The sequence below is a fragment of the Arabidopsis lyrata genome, assembly GCF_000004255.2.
Source record: "Arabidopsis lyrata subsp. lyrata unplaced genomic scaffold ARALYscaffold_2, whole genome shotgun sequence".
NCBI lineage: Eukaryota > Viridiplantae > Streptophyta > Magnoliopsida > Brassicales > Brassicaceae > Arabidopsis > Arabidopsis lyrata.
Window position 1 is genome coordinate 12,240,739 of NW_003302554.1, and position 23,413 is coordinate 12,264,151.

General features: G+C 36.8%; 2 protein-coding genes across 6 annotated transcripts; both read left to right on the top strand.

Moving 5' to 3' along the window:
* Positions 1 to 10,816: 10,816 nt before the first annotated feature.
* LOC9323171 (UPF0481 protein At3g47200) lies at positions 10,817 to 12,858 on the top strand. Of its 5 annotated transcripts, XM_021010307.1 has the most exons (5): positions 10,817 to 10,960; positions 11,077 to 11,230; positions 11,557 to 11,900; positions 12,030 to 12,368; positions 12,452 to 12,858. In XM_021010307.1, the coding sequence occupies exons 2-5, from the start codon at positions 11,094 to 11,096 to the stop codon at positions 12,727 to 12,729; spliced, it is 1,098 nt and encodes a 365-aa protein (XP_020865966.1). In that variant the 5' UTR covers positions 10,817 to 10,960; positions 11,077 to 11,093; the 3' UTR covers positions 12,730 to 12,858. The 5 variants fall into 5 exon arrangements, with proteins under 5 accessions (XP_020865966.1, XP_020865963.1, XP_020865965.1 ...); XM_021010304.1 differs by having other exon boundaries at positions 11,557 to 12,368; XM_021010306.1 differs by having other exon boundaries at positions 10,817 to 10,912; positions 11,557 to 12,368.
* Positions 12,859 to 20,705: 7,847 nt separating this feature from the next.
* Positions 20,706 to 23,101, top strand: LOC9324644 (protein FLX-like 2). Its single transcript, XM_021036025.1, has 5 exons — positions 20,706 to 20,841; positions 21,149 to 21,761; positions 21,941 to 22,086; positions 22,183 to 22,274; positions 22,513 to 23,101. The coding sequence occupies exons 2-5, from the start codon at positions 21,178 to 21,180 to the stop codon at positions 22,783 to 22,785; spliced, it is 1,095 nt and encodes a 364-aa protein (XP_020891684.1). The 5' UTR covers positions 20,706 to 20,841; positions 21,149 to 21,177; the 3' UTR covers positions 22,786 to 23,101.
* The last annotated feature ends 312 nt before the right edge of the window (positions 23,102 to 23,413 follow it).

The window sequence follows — 23,413 nt, forward strand, 5'->3', positions numbered from 1 at the left end:
GTAAGGCGTTTTTTTTTGTCACTGTTTATTAAAACCTTCAAACGAACCACTTATGCTAACCTTAAGAGAACAATACAGAATCGCGACTGTGTTTAGAATAGAAAGAAACAAGGTTTATGAAGAAAGTAGGAAGTCTGGAAAACTTAGAGAGAAGTTAGAGAAACATTTAGAGAGAGAAAGCTATTATGAAATTTTATATGATATTTCAAGTTCTGATTTCTTACAAGGGGTACACACTTATTTATAGGAGGTTTTTAAGGCGCTGACATAAGCGCTTACCTCAGCGATACATCATCGCTTACATCATTGCTTACATAATCATTACATCAGCGATTACATCATCGCTTACATCATTATTTATTTTACATGATTTTAAACATATCATATTATATTTTATATTTAACATACCGCTTAATGATCCATTTCGAACTCCAGCATATGTTCTTCGCAGCATCCATAATGATCACCTGGACATTCATACGAGTTTTCGATCATTTGCGCATCTTCTCCTGGTTGATCATTTATGTAGAATTTGAACTTCTTTTCGATTTCTTCAACATTTACTTCATCATCTGGGGATTGAGCGTCTTTGAAGTAATCGGCACAGTAGTCTTGAGAAGTCACCTGAGGAGTTGTCTCTTCTTGTTTATCTTCTTTTGGACTGCTTGGTCTTTCTTTGTTGAGCTTCATCATGTGATATTGCAAATCTTCATCAAGTTGCATCTGATAGTCGACTGGATAATAAACCCAGTTGGGTATGAACGGAATGGGGAATGTTTGTCTTGCATTGTTGAGGTGAAATGCATGAGTTTGAAAGTTCTCGTATGCTTCGTTGTCTTGAAGGTTGAAATCTGGACGAACTCCTCTTGAAAAATCACCGTGATGAATGAGAGTTGGAAGAGCGAGGATTTTGCTTGTTTTGCGGTTGACCTTAACGGGACGATGAAAGAAGTAGATTGAATGTGGATTGAAGAATGGGTTGAGTCCACCTTTCTTCAACTTCTTGAATGTTAGATTTGTTGCATTTGCGGATCTTTGTAGTTTTCCACTCCAGACAGTCAACGGTGAAAACCACCTTAGGAACGTTGAGAGGCTGTCTCTTTTGTCTTGAACAGTGTTGACGTAATGGTACAGCCATTGGATGTCGAAAGCAATTCCTACCGTGTAGACGGCACAGAGATACCAGAGGAAACAGAGGACTTCTTCTGGCATATTTGAATTTTCGATCCTGTAAAGATGAGCAAACGGATAGTCAGGATGAATTCCCATTGGAGCAATGTGATGACAGTTTACTCCATAGTTCGTCAGGATGGTAGATTGATATGAGAAGATCTTTGTGCGTAGTAGCTCATGAAGCTTGTTTCTGCTGATGAGTTGATGAACATCTTCGGGTACGTCTGCCTCAAAGTCATAGTAGCTCTTCTTGGTTTCGGAGGAACTGGCCATCATGTGTATCTCGTCGGGCGTTTCTTGTTTTACTGGTTTTCGACTTAGCATGTCTGCCAAAGTGTTCTTGGTGCCCTTTAAATAGACTGACTCGAAATCGTACTTTGAGAACCACTCACTCCATCTTAGTAGCTGCTAATGCGGGACCATCTTCTGCTTGAACTGTAACATCTTGGGAAACGAAGACATATCCATTTCAATACGAAACTTGTGTCCTATTAGATGAAATTCAAACCTTTCGATAGCCTTTTTGACTGCTAAAATCTCCTTGAACGTTGAGTGATAATGTTGCTCTGAATCTTTGAAACGACCACTCTTGTATCCACAGATTTGTCTTTTTCCATCCATCTCTTCAAACAGTATTGCTCCCCAATACTTATCGCTAGCGTCTGTCTGTAGAATACGCATGCCTGAGGAGGGAATCTTTAAAGGAGGTAGCTTTTGCACTTCTGCTTTTAGACTTTTGATAGCTTCAGTTTGTCGTGATGCCCACAAAGGAGGGTTTTTCGACAACATCTTCTGTAGAGGTCTTGTCATTCTGGAAAGGTGTGGAATGAAGTCTCCCACATAATTGATTACTCCAAGAAATTGTTGAATTTGTCGCCTTGTGAGATTTTCATCAGGAAAATCTAGAAGTTCTGTAGCTAAATGGGCCTGTGGTGTGAAACTTCCTTCGTTGATATGCATGCCAAGAAAATCAATGTTGGGCTGGGCTATTATCATCTTTCTGGCTGATAGCATGATTCCGCTTTTCTTGACGATGTCTTGAAATTGTTGTAGCGCCTGAATATGCTCTTCTTCATTTTTCGAGAAGATGAGTATGTCATCAATGTATATAAGAGCTGTGTGTAACAATGGCTCGAATATACGTAACATTGCTTGTTGAAATAGCGATGGCGCCGTCTTGAGACCAAAGGGTAAGACATTCCATTGAAGATGTCTATTTGGAAGGCAAAACGCAGTCTTGTATCTTTCTTCAGGATGAACACCGAGTTGCCAAAATCCTGACTTCAAATCAAACTTTGAAAATATTTTTGCACTTTGGAGATGTTGGAGAAGTGCTCTTTTATTTGGCAGTGGAAACTTGACGTCTTGCAGATACTGGTTGAACGGCTTGTAATCGATAACTAATCTGAGTTTTCCTCTTGCTTGTTCTGCACGATTATTAACGTAGAACGCTTTGCATGCCCATGGAGAGTTTGTTCTTGAGATGATACCTTGATCCATCAATTGATTGCATTCCTCATTTGCATTCTGCAACAATGTTGGAGGCATTCCTGCATGGCTTGCTTTTGTTGGTGTTGTGTGTACCTCTTCTTTGAATGGTAGGGATACGAAGAAGCTTGAGTTTAACCATAGCGGGTGATTACACTTTTGAAGGAACTCTGTGTGTGAATCTGCACATGATGCCATCTTTAGTTCTTCTTCAGTTTTGTTGAATTCTGCAGATACTGAGTCTTCGATTGAGAATAGGCGATGCATCGTAGTAAAGGCTTTGTAGAGATTTTTCCATCTCACGCCTCTTGGTTCGAGAGAAATACCGAACTTCTTCTTTAGTACCGAATAAGTATCCCACCCAAGGATTAAGTCTTTACCAGGTGCAGATGAACCTAGTACTTCCTTAGTAACTTGGCATCCTGGGAAAAGCTCGATCGTTATTGGTTTTGATTTTAGCCTAACCGTCAGGGATCCAGCGTTTGCTACTCTGAAATCTTGTTGATGAGGCATCCACATGGCTCGTGAGAGAATCTTTGGATTTATGATTGTTGTATGAGCTCCTGTGTCGAAGAATGCGATTGCGTGCACTGGCTTTTCTCTTTTGGAAGGATCGAAGATGGTTACTGGTAGATGTGGTGTCTGCAGTTCATCTTCTTGAGGCATCTGGGTAATCTTGAAACAACAATCATCGTCTTTGTCATCTTCGGATGAGGATTCTGAAGATTCGTCATAATCCGAATAACTGCATATAGCATCATTCTTGTCACTATCATAAGATAGTATTGACTCGAGATCGTGGTTATCAATATCAAGATCTGGAGCTATCTTGGATATCGAATGAATGAGATACTGCTTCTTCTTTTTGGACTTGTTTGGACAGTCTTTTGCAAAATGCCCCGTCTTTCTGCATAGAAAGCATCTTGAAGTTTTTTCGAAGCTTTTCTTCTTCCTAAAGAACCGCTTGCGTTTAATCTTGTTGAAATATTTCGACTTCAAGAATGATTTCTTGGATCCTCTTCGGTCTTTTCGTCGATCTTCACATGAACATTTTTTTCTTTTCGAACATTTGATGTTCAGATCTGGGCGAGCACATATCTTTGAAAGATGCTTTGACTTGTCCATGAATTCTGACCAAAATTCTTTTTGCTTGCAAAGCTTGTCAAGAGTTCTGAACACCTGCTGTTGTATCTGTCCAATCGAGATTTCTTCGATTGTTTGCCCTTGATCTCTGATATACAGCTTTGTTTGTTGACTTAGATAGTCGTCAATGGATGAGAGATACACCTGCTTCAGGCTTGGATTGTTTAGACCATTGAGAGCATAATACCTTCGAGTTTGTCGCTCGAAATGCTTTGCTAAATCTCTCTTCTTCAATGAACAACACTTCGCTGTGTAGAATTCTTCTTGTAGTTGTTCTTTCAAATGGTTTGGGGTGCCAACGAATTCTCTATGTATTTCTCCAAGAAGTAGAGGTATCGTTGTCTGATACACCTGCTGCTGCCGATATTCTCCAAGCGAATTCCACCATTCTTTTAATGCGCCTGACAGTCTTGATGTGAATTGTTGTATCACCACTTCTGTTGGGGAAGTGATTGCTTCGGAGGTCATCCACGCATGAAACTCGTCAAGACGACTATTCCATTTTTCAAAGGGAATGTCATCGAATGTGAACACCATTATCTTTGATGCAAATTGTTTCTTTGGTACGCCCTGAGCTTCATAGCTCATCTCTTCGTCACTTGAAATTTCTTCATAGATCGGCTCTTCTTTTGGAATATGTGACTCATCTCCGATTGCAAACTGATTTGGAAGAGATTTATCTGTTTCTGATTCATCGACGGAAGAGGTTGAATCTGAAAGAGCTGAGATGTGAGTCATTGTAACAATTGGTACTGACTGCTGCTCTTTTGATTGAACTTGCAATTCTTGTCTTTCATCATCAGATGTTTTCGCAAGATTGTCTAGTAAACTAGACATCGAAAACTCGATCATCGCAATTTCTTCTTCTTTTGCAACATCCTCTTTTTTTTCTTCTTGAGCAGACTCATGGCTTGATGAAGATGTGAAGCTTGGCTTCTTGGATGGATTGATGGGAAACTCAGAATCTTTTTGACGCCTTGGTTTAGTTCTTGCCGCCTTTGTTTTGAAATTGCTGATTGAGGTTGTACCAAACCGAGATGTAAAGGCTTCATCCGAGGATAAGAATCCAGGTACAGGCTGTTTTGGTTTTGGATCTTGATATCCAGACAGAAATCCTGGAGAATATGATTCTTGATATGTGGGTAATCCAGATGTCATATAGTCAAAAGGATTATACATATTTACTCGCCTCTGATTCTGGACTAGACTTTCTAGGCTTCTTTGAAGATCTTTGAGTTGATATTTAAGATTGGTTTGTTCAGCTTCTTTACTTCTGAACTGAGATGTATTAACCTTCATTTGTTTCGCCATAGTCATCATTTCTTGGTGCAAGTTGCTGAGTTTTTGTTGAATCTCTGATATGGCTCCTTGCAGACTGTTGAATCTTCTATTGTTGTTCTCCGACATTTGATCAACCTTGTGGCTAATGGATGTCAGTACTTGATTTTGAACAAAGGCATTTTCTGTTTGCCAGTTGAGAACCTTTTCTGCTTGGCTTAATTCGTCGGGTCCAGAGGAGTTGATGCTGTTTGGAACAAATTTTGGTGTATGCAGCACATTGTCTTTGACAAAGTCCTTTGGTGGAGGAAAATCCGTTCTTATCATCATGAGTTGCTGAGTTGCGTCTTCCTTCTTTGTTGAATACTCGACTATGAAGTCGTAGTTGTCATCACCAAGTGGACCAACTGTAGGATCTCCTTCAAGGTAGCGTTTATAGAGTGGATCCTTCTTTTTTCTCCGTCTTCTTCGCTTTTCATCATCCGATTCATAAGAGTCTTCCAAACATGCGGTGCATGAGCAGACATCGAAGTAGCAATGTCCGTTCTCATCTTTGAATGGATATACGACAGTTCCATTCTGACCAAAAGCGATTGGTTGAAGATCTTTCTTTTTGACGGGATCATAGAACTCATGCTCTTCAATTTGGATGGTGAATTGAGTAAAGAGTTTCTTTTGAAAAGACGAACTTGGCTTTTCAAATTTTATCTCCGTGGTTCCGTCGCTTCTAGAGTGAAAGCTTACGTCAGATGACTGAATCGGTGCTTGAGATGCTTGATGTATCTTCTCATAGCTTGTTACCCATGACTCTGGCAGTTTTCGTAGTAGTTCTTCTCGAGATATCTGGCTCTGATACCATAATCTTAAAGCTAGCACGAACGGAGGGTCGTGTTGACTAAGTCTAGACGACAGTATACATATCAGAGAAAACGTTGAAATCTCCGGAGTGTTAGCCGGCGGAAAAACAAATTCCCCGGATCCAAAGCATAAACTAAAATGACAGAAGCAAACAGCCAATTTAAAGCACAAAGCCACAATTGATACAAATTCAGCAAACGAAACTTTAAAAATGAACCCTTAATTACTTCCACTGGGAAGCATATCACAACCCAATTACTTCTTCTCCGAGAACTGATTTTTGTTGATGATGATGGAAAACGCCATAACCACCGGAATATTCGGAACTACTCGTCCTCGCATAATTAGTGTTTAAAAGACTTATGAAATTAAACCATCTACTTTCAAACTCCAGCTTGATGGGGCTTCGTTGAAGAAGCTTTGGAACCATCGAAACTATGCTGACATCGGTAACATCGAGATTCACTCGACGAAGCTCCGATAAAGCAAAAGTAGACCTTTTCAGATCTTGACCCGGATCTGAAAAGGTCTACTTTTAGAGAGAAGAGAGAGAGCCCTTTTTCTCACTAAGGCGTTTTTAAAGGCTTCTTTACACAACAAATTTAGATTCATGGTTTTAAATCAGTTTTTTTAAAAGGATTGCGAAACTCTCATCAACATTGTTCATAGCACAAGAAATGATGTTTTACTAACAAATTTGCTTCAAAACATAGGGAGTGATTGGTTTTGATTTTGAAAGCTTTTGTTTTTACAAGAGTTTTAAAATTTTTTGGGCTTCTAAATTTTCTGATATCCGGTTTCTATTTGTAAAAAGAACTTGTAACGAAGCGACTCATTCTTTAGCAAAATTTGGTTATAATGATTTTATTTACTACTCTGGTTCTTGACATCCGCCAACATTGTTTGAAAAACAATTGTCTTTCGATTTCACGAATTCAATATAAAGTTGTTTTGACGAAAAGAATGAAAAAGTGGTATTATATGACGATAGGAACATGAATTCTAAATGGTAATATGGCAACAATATATAGAAAACTAAGTAAACTATGTATATATATATTTTGTAGTGAAATTAAATTATACTATGTGAAATAAACGAGATGGAAAAATAAGAAAAAAATCTTCTTACTCCTCGCGAACACCTCCAAAAATAAAGAGAAAGCATGTGAGTTTGTTAGTGTGGACAACACCTTCAGCAATTTGCAACAGTTGCAAATGCTACTGTCGTCTTATGTTGATCAATCGAACAATGAATAGCTTAAATGAATGCCATCTAATTCGGAATATAGTGGAGAGAGGCTTCTTCGTATAATTCGAGCTTCAAACTTTTTCCAAGAGACATCAATTTAACAATGACACCCAGTTCCCCGATAAATGAATAGCGTATTGTTAATCCAATATATATATGGCCTTTGGCTTGTGTCCTATCCCATGAATATATTGGCCTCTGATTTAGCTTTTTTTTTTAAGAATTTCTTGAAGATCTCTATCCACATTTTTAAGACTTTGTCAAATCTTTCTTTCCAAGTTGACCATATTATTGATGGGGAAATATTATTGTAGATATCCTTCGGGATTCTCCTAAAAAGAAAGTCCAAACTAGACAAAAACTAAGGTCCTTGGTAAATTTTCAGGAACCGTTGGTACATGAAAAAGGGCATTCGAAGACAACTTGATTAATTGTAAGTAATACATTTTCTCCTTAGATTAAATTAACTCTCATGTTTTTTATTCCCTTGTTTTTTATTTATACTAGGTTATGAACCCCGCGATATCGCGGGAGAACTCATTTTCAACAAATATATTTTATTACATTTATGTATTAGTCTTAAAGTTATATCGTAAATATTTTCTAAAGATATTAAAAAAAAATTATGAATAAAAATGTAAAAAAAAAAATTATGATTAAAAAACACTTTTGAAACATTTTTTTGTGAATATAAAATTATTTATAAGTGACAAAATAACTAACGAAGAGTTATAATATAGAGAGGAAAAATTCTAGCGGGTCAAAACCAAAAAGATATAAAAACACAACCAGAAAAATAACCGTCAACACAAAAAGTAACCGTCAATATTTTAACGAAGAGTTGCGATAAAAAGACATAACCGAGAAAAAATAACCATCGATATTTTAACGAAAAGTTGCGATAAAAAACACAACCGAGAAAAAATAACCGTCAATATTTTGACGAAAAGTTGCGATAAAAAGACACAACAAAAAAAAGTAAATGTCAACATTTTTACGAAAAGTTATGATAAAAAGACAAATCTGAAAAAATAACTGTCAACGAAAAATGTAACCGTCAATATTTTAACGAAGAGTTGCGATAAAAACACACAACCGAGAAAAAATAACCGTCAACATTTTAACGGAAAGTTGCGATAAAAAGACACAACCGAGAAAAAATAACCGTCTATATTTTAACGGAAAGCTGCGATAAAAAGACACAAACGAATAAAGTAACAACCAATATTTTAACGGAAAGTTGCAATAAAAAGATACAGCCGAAAAAAAAACCGTCAATATTTTAATGAAGAGTTGCGATAAAAAACACACCCGAAAAAATAACCGTTAATATTTTAACAGAAAGTTACGATAAAGAGACACAACCGTTCAGAAGTGCAAAATGCATTTATTGAGGTTGTTATTTTGGTTAATAAAACCAATTTGATATGTAGTCTAACCTATACTAGTATAATCGCAGCACTTTTTGTGACGGGTGGGTAAAAAAGCTTTCGGGTATATCGGATATCCGACCCATTTTAAAAATTCATTCACAAAAAATTTGTTGGGTCGGGTTATATTTAACCCAACTCATACACCGGATATTCCATATTTAATAATTTAGATTTTTAGAAGATTTGATTAAGATTTATAATTATGATTCTCCTATCATCTTTGTTTGATTTGTTTTTAACTGTTTTGAATCATCATATAATACATAGTAAAAAAAAAAAATCAATTTTTTTTCTGCATATACTGTGATTCGAAATTTTAAAAACGGACATATATTATCCAATTGACGAAAATGTGTGTTCAACGTTCTACATCGATTAAAATATTTAGACAATGATTCAGAATCATATCATAAATAAGAACATTAATCAAATAAATGAGTTTTTTGGCGGGATGGGTTTGGCGGGATGGGTTTTTGAATCAACAATAATAAAAAGATTAAAATATCATTAATCCGCCGCTTCAATACGGATTTAATCCTTATTTTTTTAATACAAATCACAGGACGGGTTAAGAAATTACGGAACGGGTTATATTTCGGAAATGATTTATATGGCGGACGAATTTGAATCAATATTTATATACCTCTTTAATACAGGTTAAATCCTCAGTTTATTAATAATTATCTCGTGGATTCGTGGTATACCGTTACTTAATAACAATTGTAAACTATAATATAAATAAATATGTTATAAGGAGATACAATTTACAAAATATTTTTATACTAACTTTAAAATTAAATCATCCCGCGGTGTACCGCGGGTTAAAATCTAGTGGTTGATGTAAAAAAACTTCGTAGTATTACTAACTATACAAAAAATGCAATGAAATTATATAATGGAAAGACGTAACTTTAAATGAATAAATGCAACTATAAATATATAACTGTAAACTGAAAAGATATAACTATAAATTGAACAAATATAACCGTAGATAATTCAACGAAAATTCAAAGAGAAATAATAAAAAGACATAATCGTAAAAAAAATAACCGATTTAAACGTAAGGTTGCGATAAAAAGACGCAACCGTTCAGATGTGCGAATGGTATTTATTAGATTGCAATTATATATAGATTTTGGCAAGGTAGTAAGGTAAAGGTCTAATTTTTTGTATAGTCTAAACATTTCATTCCATATGATATTTACAAATTTATAAAAAAAATAAAAGTTAACCAAGACACACTCTGACAGAACTTGCCATATAAAATATTTGAGTTTTGGAGGGCACTTCTGATTCTTAAATAGATGCTTTTGATGGTGATATCTTTTTTTTTTTTTTTTTTTTTTCATCCGAAATTAAATAAAATTCAAAAGAACCATTCCTGAGGACTGTTGTTTACATATGTGATATGAAGCGGTTCTGTACGAACTTTTCGTGCCAGATTATCCGCTTTGACATTAGCTCGACGAGAAATTAAAGATAAAGAAAAAGATGAAAACTCCTCCTTGTCGCTCTGAAATTCCTCCAAATACACTGAAAACGCCGGCCATTCGGTTGGAGAAGACACTATCTTCACCAGGTCTGAACAGTCTGTAAAGAACGCTACATCTTGATGATCTGCACCAATCATACACTTCATCGCCCAGAGAAGGGCCTCGACTTCGGCATGTAGTGGAGATAGACTTCTACGGAGGTTCGCAGCTCCCATGGTTGGCGGCTCTCCATTTGACGATGTACAGAACCACCCTGTACCGGAGAACTTATCACTTTCTTTCTACGATCCATCCACGAAACAACGATATCCTGAAAAGTTTGAATCAAAAGAAACCTCCCTCACTCGGAACAGAGTTGTCGAACTCACAACACCATGATTATCTTCTTGGAGCTCTAATTGAGCTGCTTGCCATGATGGTGATATCATGACCAAGATATCATATATAAAACTTTAATCATTACTAACCAATTTTTATTTTAGACTTACGATAAAGTTTTGCGAATTCATATTAAAAATAAAATAAACTATAATATTTTTAAGACTATCATTAATTATGTAAATATTTTCCAGCAAAATATATAAACTAAACACGTAGTTCATAACCTAATTCACTTATAAAATAATTTAGTGAACCGATTGACAACTCACGCTTCTGTTTTCTTATGTAAGTATAATAATAATACATAATAATATAACTAGCGCACTCTCCTGTGTATTTTTTCTTTTCTAATTCCAAATTGTCATTTTCTAATCCCAAATTCTCTCTTTGTTTTAAGATCCACATCCTTCTTAATTGTAAGTGACTTAAATCCTCCTTCTAGCCTCATGTACATCCGTATCACAGTAAGCTTTGTTTCCTTAATTTTGAGTCTTAAATCTTTTTATATATAGTTTGTTACTCTATAAACTTAGGATTCTTTGGATGATTTTTGACTATAATTGATGCTAAAAATATAAAGCTCATAAGCAATCGAAGATGGGATCTCAAGAACCATGCATCTACAGAGTGCCAAGCCAATTGCGTGAAGTGAATCCAGAAGCCTATAGACCTCGGATGCTTCTCATCGGCCCTCTTACTCATTCCGCGAAACCTAAAGCTCATACGGATTCAAGGTACGCAGACATATATAGCCTGCATGACCTGTGTAGCTTTTTATCATTTTGAATCATAAGAAACAAGTAAAGAGCAATGTCAATGAGGAAAAAAAAGAAAAGAAAAAAAGAAAGAAGAGAACTAGAAAATCCTCTAGTCCTAATTTTTGTTTCCCTTACTTTTGTGGCCTTTTTCTATACCAAGACATTGCAGAAATTGATAGTTAGTCTATTTTTTTCCTACTTCATATCTTTTGTTTAATGATTAATTACTTATACAATCAAGATAATAATGTTATTTTTTTTTTGGTGAACAAATAGAGATTAATGTGTAGATGCTTGATTAGGTATCTAGAATATAAGATGATGGAGGACCAAAAGGTGTTGTACAAAGCCGCTTTCACCAAAAGGCTAGATACTGATATTGCAATTCTTGAGGATATGACGACCACCATAAAAGAGGAAGAAGTAAATATTCGGGCAAGTTATGCGGTATCGACTGCATGGATATTACCTGATATATTCGTGGAGCTTATACTTAACGATTCAATATTTATCGTGGAGTTCATTCTCAGAATGTACGAAAGTCATGAAAAAATTGGTGACATGATTGTGGACAAACCTTTTTATACTTCCACGGTTCTTGATGATCTTACCTTGCTCGAGAATCAGCTTCCCTACTTTTGTTTAAGTAAGTTGTTAAACCCCATTACAAAAAGATTTTGTGGAGATCAGACGCTGGACCAAGTCATCCTCCAATTATTTTCAGTCAATGATAGTGGTATGATCAATGAGAATACAAAGTTCAATCACTTCACAGATTTATTCCGGTGTGTTTACAAGGAATCGCTTGGCCAGAATATAGAGTTGACAGACTCGAATAGCCAGATCGTGGATATGAAGAACGCGGATAAGCTATCTAGTGTAGGAGTGGAATTTAAGGTAGTGAATCGTGAGTTTTCGCTGAATGTATCATTCGAGGAAGGTTGCTTAATATTGCCGAGTTTTCCTGCCGATGAATCTTCTAATATCATCCTTAGAAATGTCATTGCATATGAGCAATGCCATGATCCTGAAAATGCCTTCACTACAAATTACATACATTTCATGAATTTCCTTATTACCTCAGATGAAGACGTGGCGTTACTCACTTCAGCAGGTACAAACATCATAACAACCTTTTGTTGTTGTTGTTGTAGAAATACATTAAACTTAATATTTGGCTATGTTACTGGAATACAGGGGTTCTAACAAACGGTGTAGGGCGATCAAGCATGGTGCTGAAGATGGTGAATAAATTAGCTATAGGAGTGTTGCTATCAAATCAAAGTCAATATCACGACATTGTCGAGAAACTCAACATTCACCATAATTCTCGTAGGAAAAGAATATGGGCGAAACTCAGAAAAGTCTACTTCAGCGACCTATGGACGACAACAGCTACGTTAGCTGCCATATCTCTTTTGCTACTGACTCTAGCTGGGACAGTGGCTTCTATTATTCAAGCTATCAAGAGTTAACGCTGTTTGCATGTTTCGATCTCATAAAGATTGTTTTCAACTCTTGTTTGTGGCTTTTCCAAATATCTTGGCGATGATTTACTTTTTTTAATAAATAAGAAACGTTTTGGTGTGTTTGTTAGTGTTTCATTTTGGTTATTCTAATTTATGGTTAGTCTACAAAAACACTTAGTACAAGAAAATAACTAGCTCGCTCTATGACAGAACAACGATGGACTTTAACTTCTAACGTAACGTCCAACATGTAGGAATTAAATCATTGAAAATTTTCGACAAATTTCAAAAACCGGTAAAACCGTCGATTTTTCAGACGGAAACATGTAGAAAAAACATCGGCATTGACCAAGTGTCATTAGCTCAATTAAAATACACTATTGGAAATTCATAGCAAAAACTCAAATAGTGTTGCAGTGAATCATATAGAGTTTATCACAATGAGCCGATGATGAACAAACTAGAATATTGGCCTTCTAGACTTTCTCTGAAACAAAAAGTTTAGTAATGTTTTAATTTCTTTTATCCCTCAAGTCTTTGAATGAAAAATGACGATTTTTTTGGCAAGGTTAACGCTTCAGTTTGTTGACTATGCTTTTCCCACTTGCTTTACTAAATTAGTTAGTCACTCATAAATTATATTCTATGGAAAAAAAAACACAAGTGCGGTTGCTTTTGTCAGCAGACCAATCACAAGGCGTCCCGAGCCAACAAGATAAATCATTACTTTATTTATCTCTCTTTATAACATCTAAAAACAAAACCAAGCTCCTTATCATTCACGAATCTCTTGCTCTCTTGTTTAGTTATTTCCATCTATGGATTCTTCTTCATCCACTAATAATGCAGGCACAGAAGGTACGTTCGGGCTAATTGGTATATGGGTTTTGATTATTTGAGATTCATGTAATTAACTAGTAAGTAGTACCTAGCTAGCTTGTATGAAACTAATATATATTGTTTATTTATGCAGGTCGTCATCTTCCGCAGTCCGGGTTAAAAGGGGTATATAATCATATACTTAAGTTAAATAAACGTTTTATGATCTAGTGACTAGCGGCATGGTTTTTTGGAAATCTCTTGTCTAATTTCTTCTTGATTATTTTCCTTCATCAGCTTCAGAAAAGCAATTTAAAAGGGACAAAAAAACAAGTGACAGGAGGGAAAAATACGATTGATGAACCAACGATCACAAATGGAGCAACGCAGGGAGAGAAGAAAAATAAAGGAAATAACAGGATCTGAAAGTTAGAGATGAGGATCAGCTGTACTATTTATCTTTTTTTTGAATAAAATGTAAAATTCGTTCGAAAAAAACTGTTTTACATCTAGTGCAGCGTTTGTGTTGACTGTTTAAATGATTATAAGACAATGCTCATAAAAACAAAAGCTAAAGATATGAGCTCGTTTTATCGTGAGGCAAACCAAAGCGCCATACACCCGTCATACCTATGATCGGCTGTACTATTTTGCTTTAAGTTTTATTCGGTCAAGCTGTTTGTATTTCTTATTTTCTTAAATTGTGAATTGTTTGCTTGAAAACAAAATGCTTCCGTGATGTTTACAATTGTTTGTTTTGAGGTCATCCACGACATTAAATCCATCTTATTATATAAAGTTTGGTTTTCAAACTAAGTCAGTAACGATTCCGATATGTTTCAAATCTATTGATCATAAGTTTCTTAACTATCATTGTATCTTATTTATTTTAATCTCTTTTTCCAATAAGAATTATGTGAAGATTTAAATTAAGTTTTTCTATTTTAGATGAATTTTCCTTTTCAGTTACGAATATGTGAGATGAATATATGCTTTTTCGTGGATCTCGGACTTTTGTTTGGAGATCATGTATCACCAATTGCCTTCCAAATCCTTTGATCTTTTGTTAAGCTCCGACTTCTTTGTCGGGTCCCATGGGAGGTTGAATTCGTTCTTCCTCAACTTGACGGGTCCTCCGAATCTATCCGGGAAGGTTTACTATTGCGCCTACAAAAATTTACTTCAAAGGTTGCCGTTTGTTTCTTTCTTTTTTGAATCTCTGTCAACCTCAACCGTTTAGTAATGCTTAGAAACTCCAGGTTATCCATAAGTTACTCTTTCTAACGTTGAAAACTTTGATCGCTGGATTTAGTGACTATCAAACAAATAACATTTGGTCGCAGTATTCATTTGGATCCAACGACAGTCATATGAACAACATTTTGGTCTACAAATATGATAGATTTTGAGTATGTTTTTAACACTTTCGAGTCCAAACACGTAAACATATATTTAAAAAATAACCAAAACACTCTTGTTCTATAATATAAAAAATCTGATTGGTAACACATAACGATACAAGTTTTCTAGCGGATAAAAGAATCGGTAAGCGATACAAAATAGTTATAAAAAAATACAAATAGCAGTACGAAAAAGTGGAACCAAAAAGCTGAAAGTATCAATTAAACCCAAAAGAGAATATTCCACCTTTACCAAAAGACAAGAAGTTAATAATATTAACACAACCATTATTCAACATAAATGGGGAAAAACCATCGAGCATCCTTGAAACGTATTGTCGAGGAAGTAGTTACATGTTCAGAAACTTGGACCACACTATTGCTTCCGATATGGTAGACGCAAATACCGTTAACTTTATAACCAAAGCATAGACTAATCCCATTGTATATATGATACTGATCATTACTAAAATATATGCAATTTCTCATCATAACTCCATCTTTAGCCGGAAACGTAATTCCTAAATCCAAAGCAATGTTTCTTTTTTTTTTTTTTTTTTTTTTTTTTGAATAAAATGTAAAATTTATTCGAAAAAAACGTTTTTACATCAAGTGCCAACGTTTAGTTAAAAGGTTTGTATACAACTCATAAGACTACTCCTTATCTTGAAGCAAACCAAGCTTCCATACGTACATCCGTCGTATCTTCTATCTCCTTGTTCCCGTATCGAGGAGATCCTATTCTGAACCTGTTTGTCGAGGTTACGAAGCAGTTGCGCTGGCGGTGATGGTGATTCCCCATGCCTCCTGCTATTTCGTTCCCTCCATATGGAGTAAATAGCGAGCTGAAAAGCGTACCTCGTTAGGAAAAGGCATTCAGTCCCCAATGACTTGTCTGTGAGGGTTTTGAGAATATCTCCCCATCTTGTGCTAAATTTCTGACCAAGCAGCTTACTGCTCAGCCCTGACCAAATCTCCTCGGCATAACAACATTTAAAGAAGAGGTGATCCCTGTCTTCTATCGGTTCATCACAGAAGACACATGAAATTTTCGCTCTCACTTGCCAATGTACCATTCTGCCTCCCGTGGTTAAACGATCTCTTGTCGCAAGCCATGTTATAAATGTGTATTTAGGCGTGGCATGAAGAAACCAGACGCCCTTATACCAGTCTATATGTGGCTTGGCCACACGAGTTTGTTCCCAAGTCTCCCTGGTGCTAAAGCTTGTTTTGAACCGATCTCCTTTCCCTTTCCAAAGAACTAAGTCCTTCTCTTGTGTTAACCCTTTTTTCTTGATTTCAGCAATCACTGCTTCAATATTATTGAAGTTTTCGTTTCTGTGCCTCCTCTGTCTATGATTTGTGATCACATCTGATATTGAAGAGTGGAGAGTTATACCCATGTCTATACATCCTCTTTGCCCCGTGAGATCTATTAGTTTTCCCAAAGTAGACCAATTATCAAACCAGAACGAGACGTTCTTCCCATTCCGCACTTCTTTTCTTATAAACCCAGCAGCAAGTTCACGATACTTGAGAAGTTTACGCCACATCCATGACCCCATTGAGGTCGTTTCCTTTATTGACCAGAAAGAACCCTTCCTTATGAGATATAATCGTATCCATTGCACCCAAAGAGAATCTGAAGATGTTATTCTCCAAATAAGTTTTAGGCAGCTGACCTTATTTGCCTCGTGAATTGATCTTAGGCCTAGACCACCTTCCTCTTTAGGCATACAAACATCAGTCCAAGCCACTTTAGCTTTTTTTGGGTTCAGATCAGGCCCAGACCATAAGAAAGCAGAACAGAGTCGGTCTATCTCTTTGATGCAGGCACTAGGAAGACGGAAAGCTGAAATCAAGAAGTTTGTGAGGCTCTGGACAACCGAGCTTATGAGCTGGAGGCGTCCCGCAAAGGAGAGGTGACGTGCCGTCCAACTACCAATTCTGTCCCGGATACGTTCAATGAGCGGCATATAGTCTGAAGTCGTCATCCTCTTTGTGAACAGAGGTAAGCCAAGATATCTGACAGGTAGGGAACCGGTGTCGAAAGGAAAGCTGTGGAGAATCGTTTCCTTTTCTCTGTCAGCTATCCCTGCCATGTAGAGTGTTGATTTTTCAAGGCTTATTTTCAGGCCTGCAAAGGATTCAAAGAGCTTAAGAATCTCTTCTATCGAACTATTTCTCCCATCAGTGAAGACTAACAAGTCGTCGGCAAAGCAAAAATGCGTGAGTTTCAGATTCTGACATCGGGGATGATACCCTATTTTCCTTTCCTGAGCTGCCCTATCAAGCATCTTAGACAGAACATGCATACATATTACAAACAGGTAAGGTGACAATGAGCAGCCTTGCCTGAGACCTCTTTCACTACGAAATAAACCTGATAGTTCTCCATTGACCTGCACAGAGAATGATGCAGTTGTGACACACAGTTTAATCCAATCGATGAACCGCTGCGGGATATTTAGAGCCGAGAGAGTGGTGAGGAGGAATGGCCATTGTACCGAATCAAACGCTTTTGAAATGTCTATTTTTTCGCACTTCGGCCTGAGACCGTATCCTTGTGGTAGTCTTTTACTATTTCAGAAGCCAATAGAACATTTTCCATCAATAGACGATCTTTGACAAAGGCGGATTGATTTGGCGAGATGAACTGCGGAAGGATAGGTTTAAGTCGATTGGCAATGATCTTTGAGATTACTTTGTAAATGGCATTACAACAAGAGATGGGGCGGTAGTCTTTCATCTCCTTTACCTCTTTTTTCTTTGGTATTAGGGCGAGAATAGTAGCATTCATTCCTTTTGGTATGAATCCTTTGATGAAAAAAGATTGGACTGCTGCACCAAGATCTTTACCAACAATTGACCATGTTTCTTTGAAAAACTCCACTGTGTATCCATCAGGACCAGGGGCTTTGTTACTTGGCATTGAGAACAAGACTTTTCTGATTTCATCTATAGAGACTGCACGGGTCATTTTTTCTCCTTCTTCCTCTGTGATTCGAGTTTTCAAGAGGTCTTGAAGATCCTGTTTCTCTATTCCCTGATAATGATTCGGTTTGTGGCCTAGAAGATCCTGGAAAAATCTTGTAGCCTCTGTTTTCATGTCTTCTTGGGAATCCACAATCGTCCCATCGGAGCATTTGATCTCCTTTATCGCATTTCTGACCTCCCGGAGTTTCGCGGTTTTATAGAAAACTTTATTGTTTCCATCTCCTACCTTCAACCAATGGAGCTTGGATTTTTGTTTTAGATATTTTTCCTCTAAGTCTGAGACATGGAGCCAACGACTATAAGCTGCTGATTCATTCTGTAACGCCAAAACTGTTGGATTTTGCAGTGTTTCCTGTTGGCACTTACATAGCTCTGCAAAAGCTTCCTTAGTCTTCTTTGTAAGATTCCCAAGTTTGTTTTTGCTTAGCACTCTGATCTTAGCTTTCAACTTTTTTTTAGCTTTTTAGAGAACCGGTATAGAGCCGATGTTGAGTGGAAGAGTGGTTAAGGTCCCAGTATTCCTTTATCATTGGCAAAAAATTCGAGTCTGAAGTCAGAGCATTTGTAAACTTAAAAGGCTTACGAATGCGAGGCTTATCATCCCGAATTTTTATCCGACAGCGTAAGTGATCCGAGCAACCCCTGCCTCGAATACACAGTACGATTGTTGATAGTCTGCAATCCAATTGTCATTCACCAAAACTCTATCCAAGTTTTTGCAAATCAACTCTTCATCCCTTTTGTTTGCACCACGTAAAGCATGGACCATGAAATTGCATATCACTCAATGAACAATATCTCACCAGATCTTGAAAGTCTCTCATACCAGTTGGTATAGTCGGGTTTACCTCATAGAGTGAGTGTTCCTCTCCTTCTAGAATTTCGTTGAAATCTCCATATAACATCCATGGTTTGTTTCGAAATAGAGGGGAATGTTTCGTCACCTATAGACTTGATTATTATCCATTCTGATGATTTAGAATCCATCTTATAGACGGTGTAAACGCATCTAGCCTCTGGAGATGAATCCACTTTACCACCTACAATGATCAAAACTTCTCCAGACCCAGAAAACCGCTTTGTCTATTCTAATATAATATGGCTTCCATAAGAGTCATTGATCCTCTTAAACTTCATGCACCGTTCATCCATTGTTTCGAGAGACGGAAGAGGAATACTCTCTCGAGTAAAAAGATTCAAAAGATGAAAATCAGTTCTATGGTCTAACATAAGGAACCAACTACCGGAACTCGCTAAACAACGACTCTTAGGCCTTAGCCATATCTAACCCGTAGGCCGTATCTCTGATTATGTAGGTTTTGTTTTCGTGAAGATCGAATAACTTACATGAAACATTGTTGTTGTTTTCCACATGTTTGTTTGGAAAGAGGATGATCCATGGAGTTGTTGGATTTGTTACTCCGGTTACTGATTTCGAAGCAATATACCATGTTGAAGAAACGCATCTCGCTCGATGAAAATCAACAAAGCTCAAGCGTTCTAAGATCAATCTAACTAGGTCCACGACAATTATTGGCTGCTTTGGATTGTCATAGCATGTCTTTTCCTCGGAATCATTCATCTCCTTCTTTGGCAAACTTTTGTCACAAGATAAGTTAAGAGGTCATTGGGCCATTATGTAAAACAAGCCCATGTAGAAATGGATTTCGTAGTGTTAGAAACACTAATTTAAGTTAGTAGGGTAATAATGGTAGTAGTATAAATATGTAATGAATCGATGTATGAGAGAATATTAATGAGAAAATGGTTATGGCTAAACCTAGAAAATCCAACAAATTATTATTTAGATTTTTTTTTCAACAACTTTATTAGATTGGTTCAAATAAGCCAATTATAAGGAAAATTGTTTACATACGTGATAGAATGCGGTTGGTTACGAACAGTTCGTGCCAATTTATCCGCTTTAAAATTTGCAATTCGAGAAACTAAAGATAAGGAAAAAAATTCAAACTCTTTCTTGTCACTCTGAATCTCTTCTAAATATGTTGCGAACGTTGGCTACTCTTGCGTGGAAGACACCATCTTCACCAAGTCGGAGCAGTCTGTGAGGAAAACTACTTCTCTCTTATCTTGGCCGATCATACATCTCATCGTCCAAATTAAGGCTTCGATCTCTGTAGCAACGAATTATAGAATTTTATCTATTCATATTTAGTTAAAAATATTATTTCCTTTAATAAATTTTTTTATTTATTATTATTAATAGATTTTTCTAAAAGGCATAAAGCTGTAGTCGGGTATAAAATTCACAGTTACAAAATAAAAAGTAAATTAGAGTTTTAGGAACATTAAACGGGATCTTATCCTAACAGCGAATAGTTGCAGAAATTCTGACGAAGGTCATCAGATTAAGCTCATTGAATGGAGTATTCAGTTCTACACTCCGATTTATTACCGTAAAATGGCTAATCGTACGTAATAAATCGGCCTACTGTGGAAGAGATTGAACCACGAGAACCTCATTCACTCCGAACACCTGAATACTCTATCCAATAGTTGATTTATTAAAATTTTGCATGAAAAATGTAAAACGACATTTATTCTAAACCAAAATTTAGATTATAAACGGCAATTAAATTTAAACACAGGAGTATTTGCCATTTGGTATAATATTTATAAATTTATCCTTTAATAAATAAAAATAAAGTATTTGAAGACATAAAAAAACTAAAAAAAAATCATAAACATCATGTGTTAATTATAAATCATAACATGAATAAGAGAAATAAAATACCCTGGAACTGAAAAAAGAAATTCACGCCGGTAAAAAGAAAAAAGAAAAAAAAAAAACCTTCGCCGTCGTTTGCTACTCTTCGTCGCTCTATCTCAAAACTCGATCAAATATCTTCGATTCTCCTCTTTCACCATTACTGATTCCAAGGTACGAGTCGATCCCGTTCTATTGTAGAATCTTTAAACCTTTTCAGGATTTAATCGGAATTAGTCAGGATCTATATCGTTGCTTCGAAGTTGATTCCGGTGATTTAGAACCCTAATTTTTGGTCATGAATCTGCAAATCAATTGATTTTCCGATGATAGTTCTGTTTGCCTATGAATAAGTTTGATTTGAACGGAAAAAAAAAAAAAGAGAGCTTGATTTGACTGTTTCTAGAGTTACCTGCATTGATTTTGCAGATTGATGTGAATGTGTGTCATCTTTATCTTTTTTTCTTATGTTTTTTCACAGTTGATAAGGACTTTGAAGCTTTTGTTTTGATGGAAAGCAAAGGAAGAATCCACCCATCTCATCATCATATGAGGCGTCCTCTTCCAGGTCCCGGTGGTGGTATTGCACATCCCGAGACTTTTGGTAGTCACGCTGCTATACCGCCTTCAGCTGCTCAAGGTGCATATCCTTCTTTCAACATGTTGCCTCCACCTGAAGTTATGGAGCAAAAATTTGCGGCACAACACGGGGAATTGCAGAGACTTGCTATAGAGAATCAGAGACTTGGTGCAACTCATGGTAGTTTAAGACAAGAGCTAGCAGCAGCGCAGCATGAATTGCAGATGTTGCACTCGCAAATTGGGTCGATGAAGTCTGAGAGAGAGCAACGGATGATGGGTCTTGCTGAGAAAGTTGCGAAAATGGAGACTGAGCTTCAGAAGTCTGAGGCTGTGAAGTTGGAGATGCAACAAGCACGTGCTGAGGCACGTAGCTTGGTTGTGGCGAGGGAGGAGCTTATGTCTAAAGTTCATCAGTTGACTCAGGAACTTCAGAAAGCTCGTTCAGATGTGCAGCAAATACCTGCCCTTATGTCAGAACTTGAGAATTTAAGACAGGAGTACCAGCAGTGCAGGTATTTATTTCTGAGTTAATATGGTTGTAGAACTTGAAAAGTGACGCTTAGGATTATAGGAATGGAAGTTTCTGATATCACAGGCTCCCGACACTCTTCTTATAGTTATTGAGTTTATCAGCTTTGGTATCATCCTCTTATGAAGGTTGGGATGAATTTTATTTCATCTGATTCTACAGGGCAACATATGACTATGAGAAGAAATTTTATAACGACCATCTCGAGTCACTTCAGGCAATGGAGAAGAACTACATGACTATGGCTAGGGAAGTTGAAAAACTTCAAGCACAGTTGATGAACAGTGCGAATTCAGACAGAAGAGCCGGTATTAAGCTATTTATCTAGTTTCTGTTCTATTTAGCGCCTTTCGTCCACAAACTTTTTCAGTAATTAAAGAGTTGTATCTGTCAATCAAATGAAGGTGTCCCTTATGGTAGCAACATGAATGCTGAAATTGACGCTTCTGGGCATCAGAGTGGAAATGGTTACTATGAAGATGCTTTTGGTCCCCAGGTTCGTGAGTTTTTCTTTGCAAGCCTTTTCCTATCTCGCCTAATATAGCCACAAATGTGCACTCACTTTCTGAAACCCACATTGGTTCTCCTTATTTATTATTAACGATCGTGAAAGGATCTATACATTTTGGCACAGTATAAATAGAAACGATGAGCTATAAACTTTACTCACTTTCGACTTTCTTAGAATAAGATCTAAATGTGTTTGAGCTATATACGTTTTGTTACTTTTGCAGGGATATATTCCTCAATCAGTTGCTGGTAATGCAGCTGGACCAAATTCAATTGTTGGCGCAGCTCAATACCCTTATCCAGGAGTAACTCAGCCAGGATACTTCCCTCCAAGACCCGGTTACAACTTCCCAAGAGGCCCTCCTGGTTCATATGACCCAACAATAAGGTTACCCACAGGACCTTACGGCGCTCCATTCCCACCTGGACCATCCAACAATACTCCTTACGGGTCAGCTGCAACAGCCAGTGCACGCGGAAACCCTAGTTGTAGATGAGGCTACCAGCTAAGAGTACATATTCCTTCAACTGTGGAAGTGTTACCTGTTTGGTCCCATAATCTTATGGGTTAAGAGAAGTTGGTACAGTGGTGAACGTTGAGTACTAATGTTTATCTGATTTTGTTGGGAGATCAACTTAGATTTGTTATGAGAAGGTTTTCAACAAATTTTGTGATACGAGAGATGTAAAATCGGGAAAGAAAAAACAAAGGGGAAAAATTTATTGTTTGCCCTTCACCATTTTGTCTCTATGTTTCACTCGGTTAAAAATTGTACTATAAATAAATCGAAAGTTGAATTTACCTTCGTAGTAGTTTTTTTTTTTTTTTTTTTTTTGTCGTCTGAATTTTATTAGAAAACCATAGAAGGATACATGATGAAATACATATGTCGGCGGAAAAACGAGATATCACCAGAGACAGAAACCCAAAAGAGGGAAGCAAAAGCCCTAAGTTACAGGAAAACTAATGAAAACGATGAAATAACAATCCACAAAAAGCGAAGTGACAAGCCATGTCTATAAACAAATTCTCTAACAAAATAGACTTATCAAAAGACTTCCCATTATCTCCCAGATGAACAAAGCCAACCACAGCGGATGAAACGAGTCCGTTAGCAGCTAACG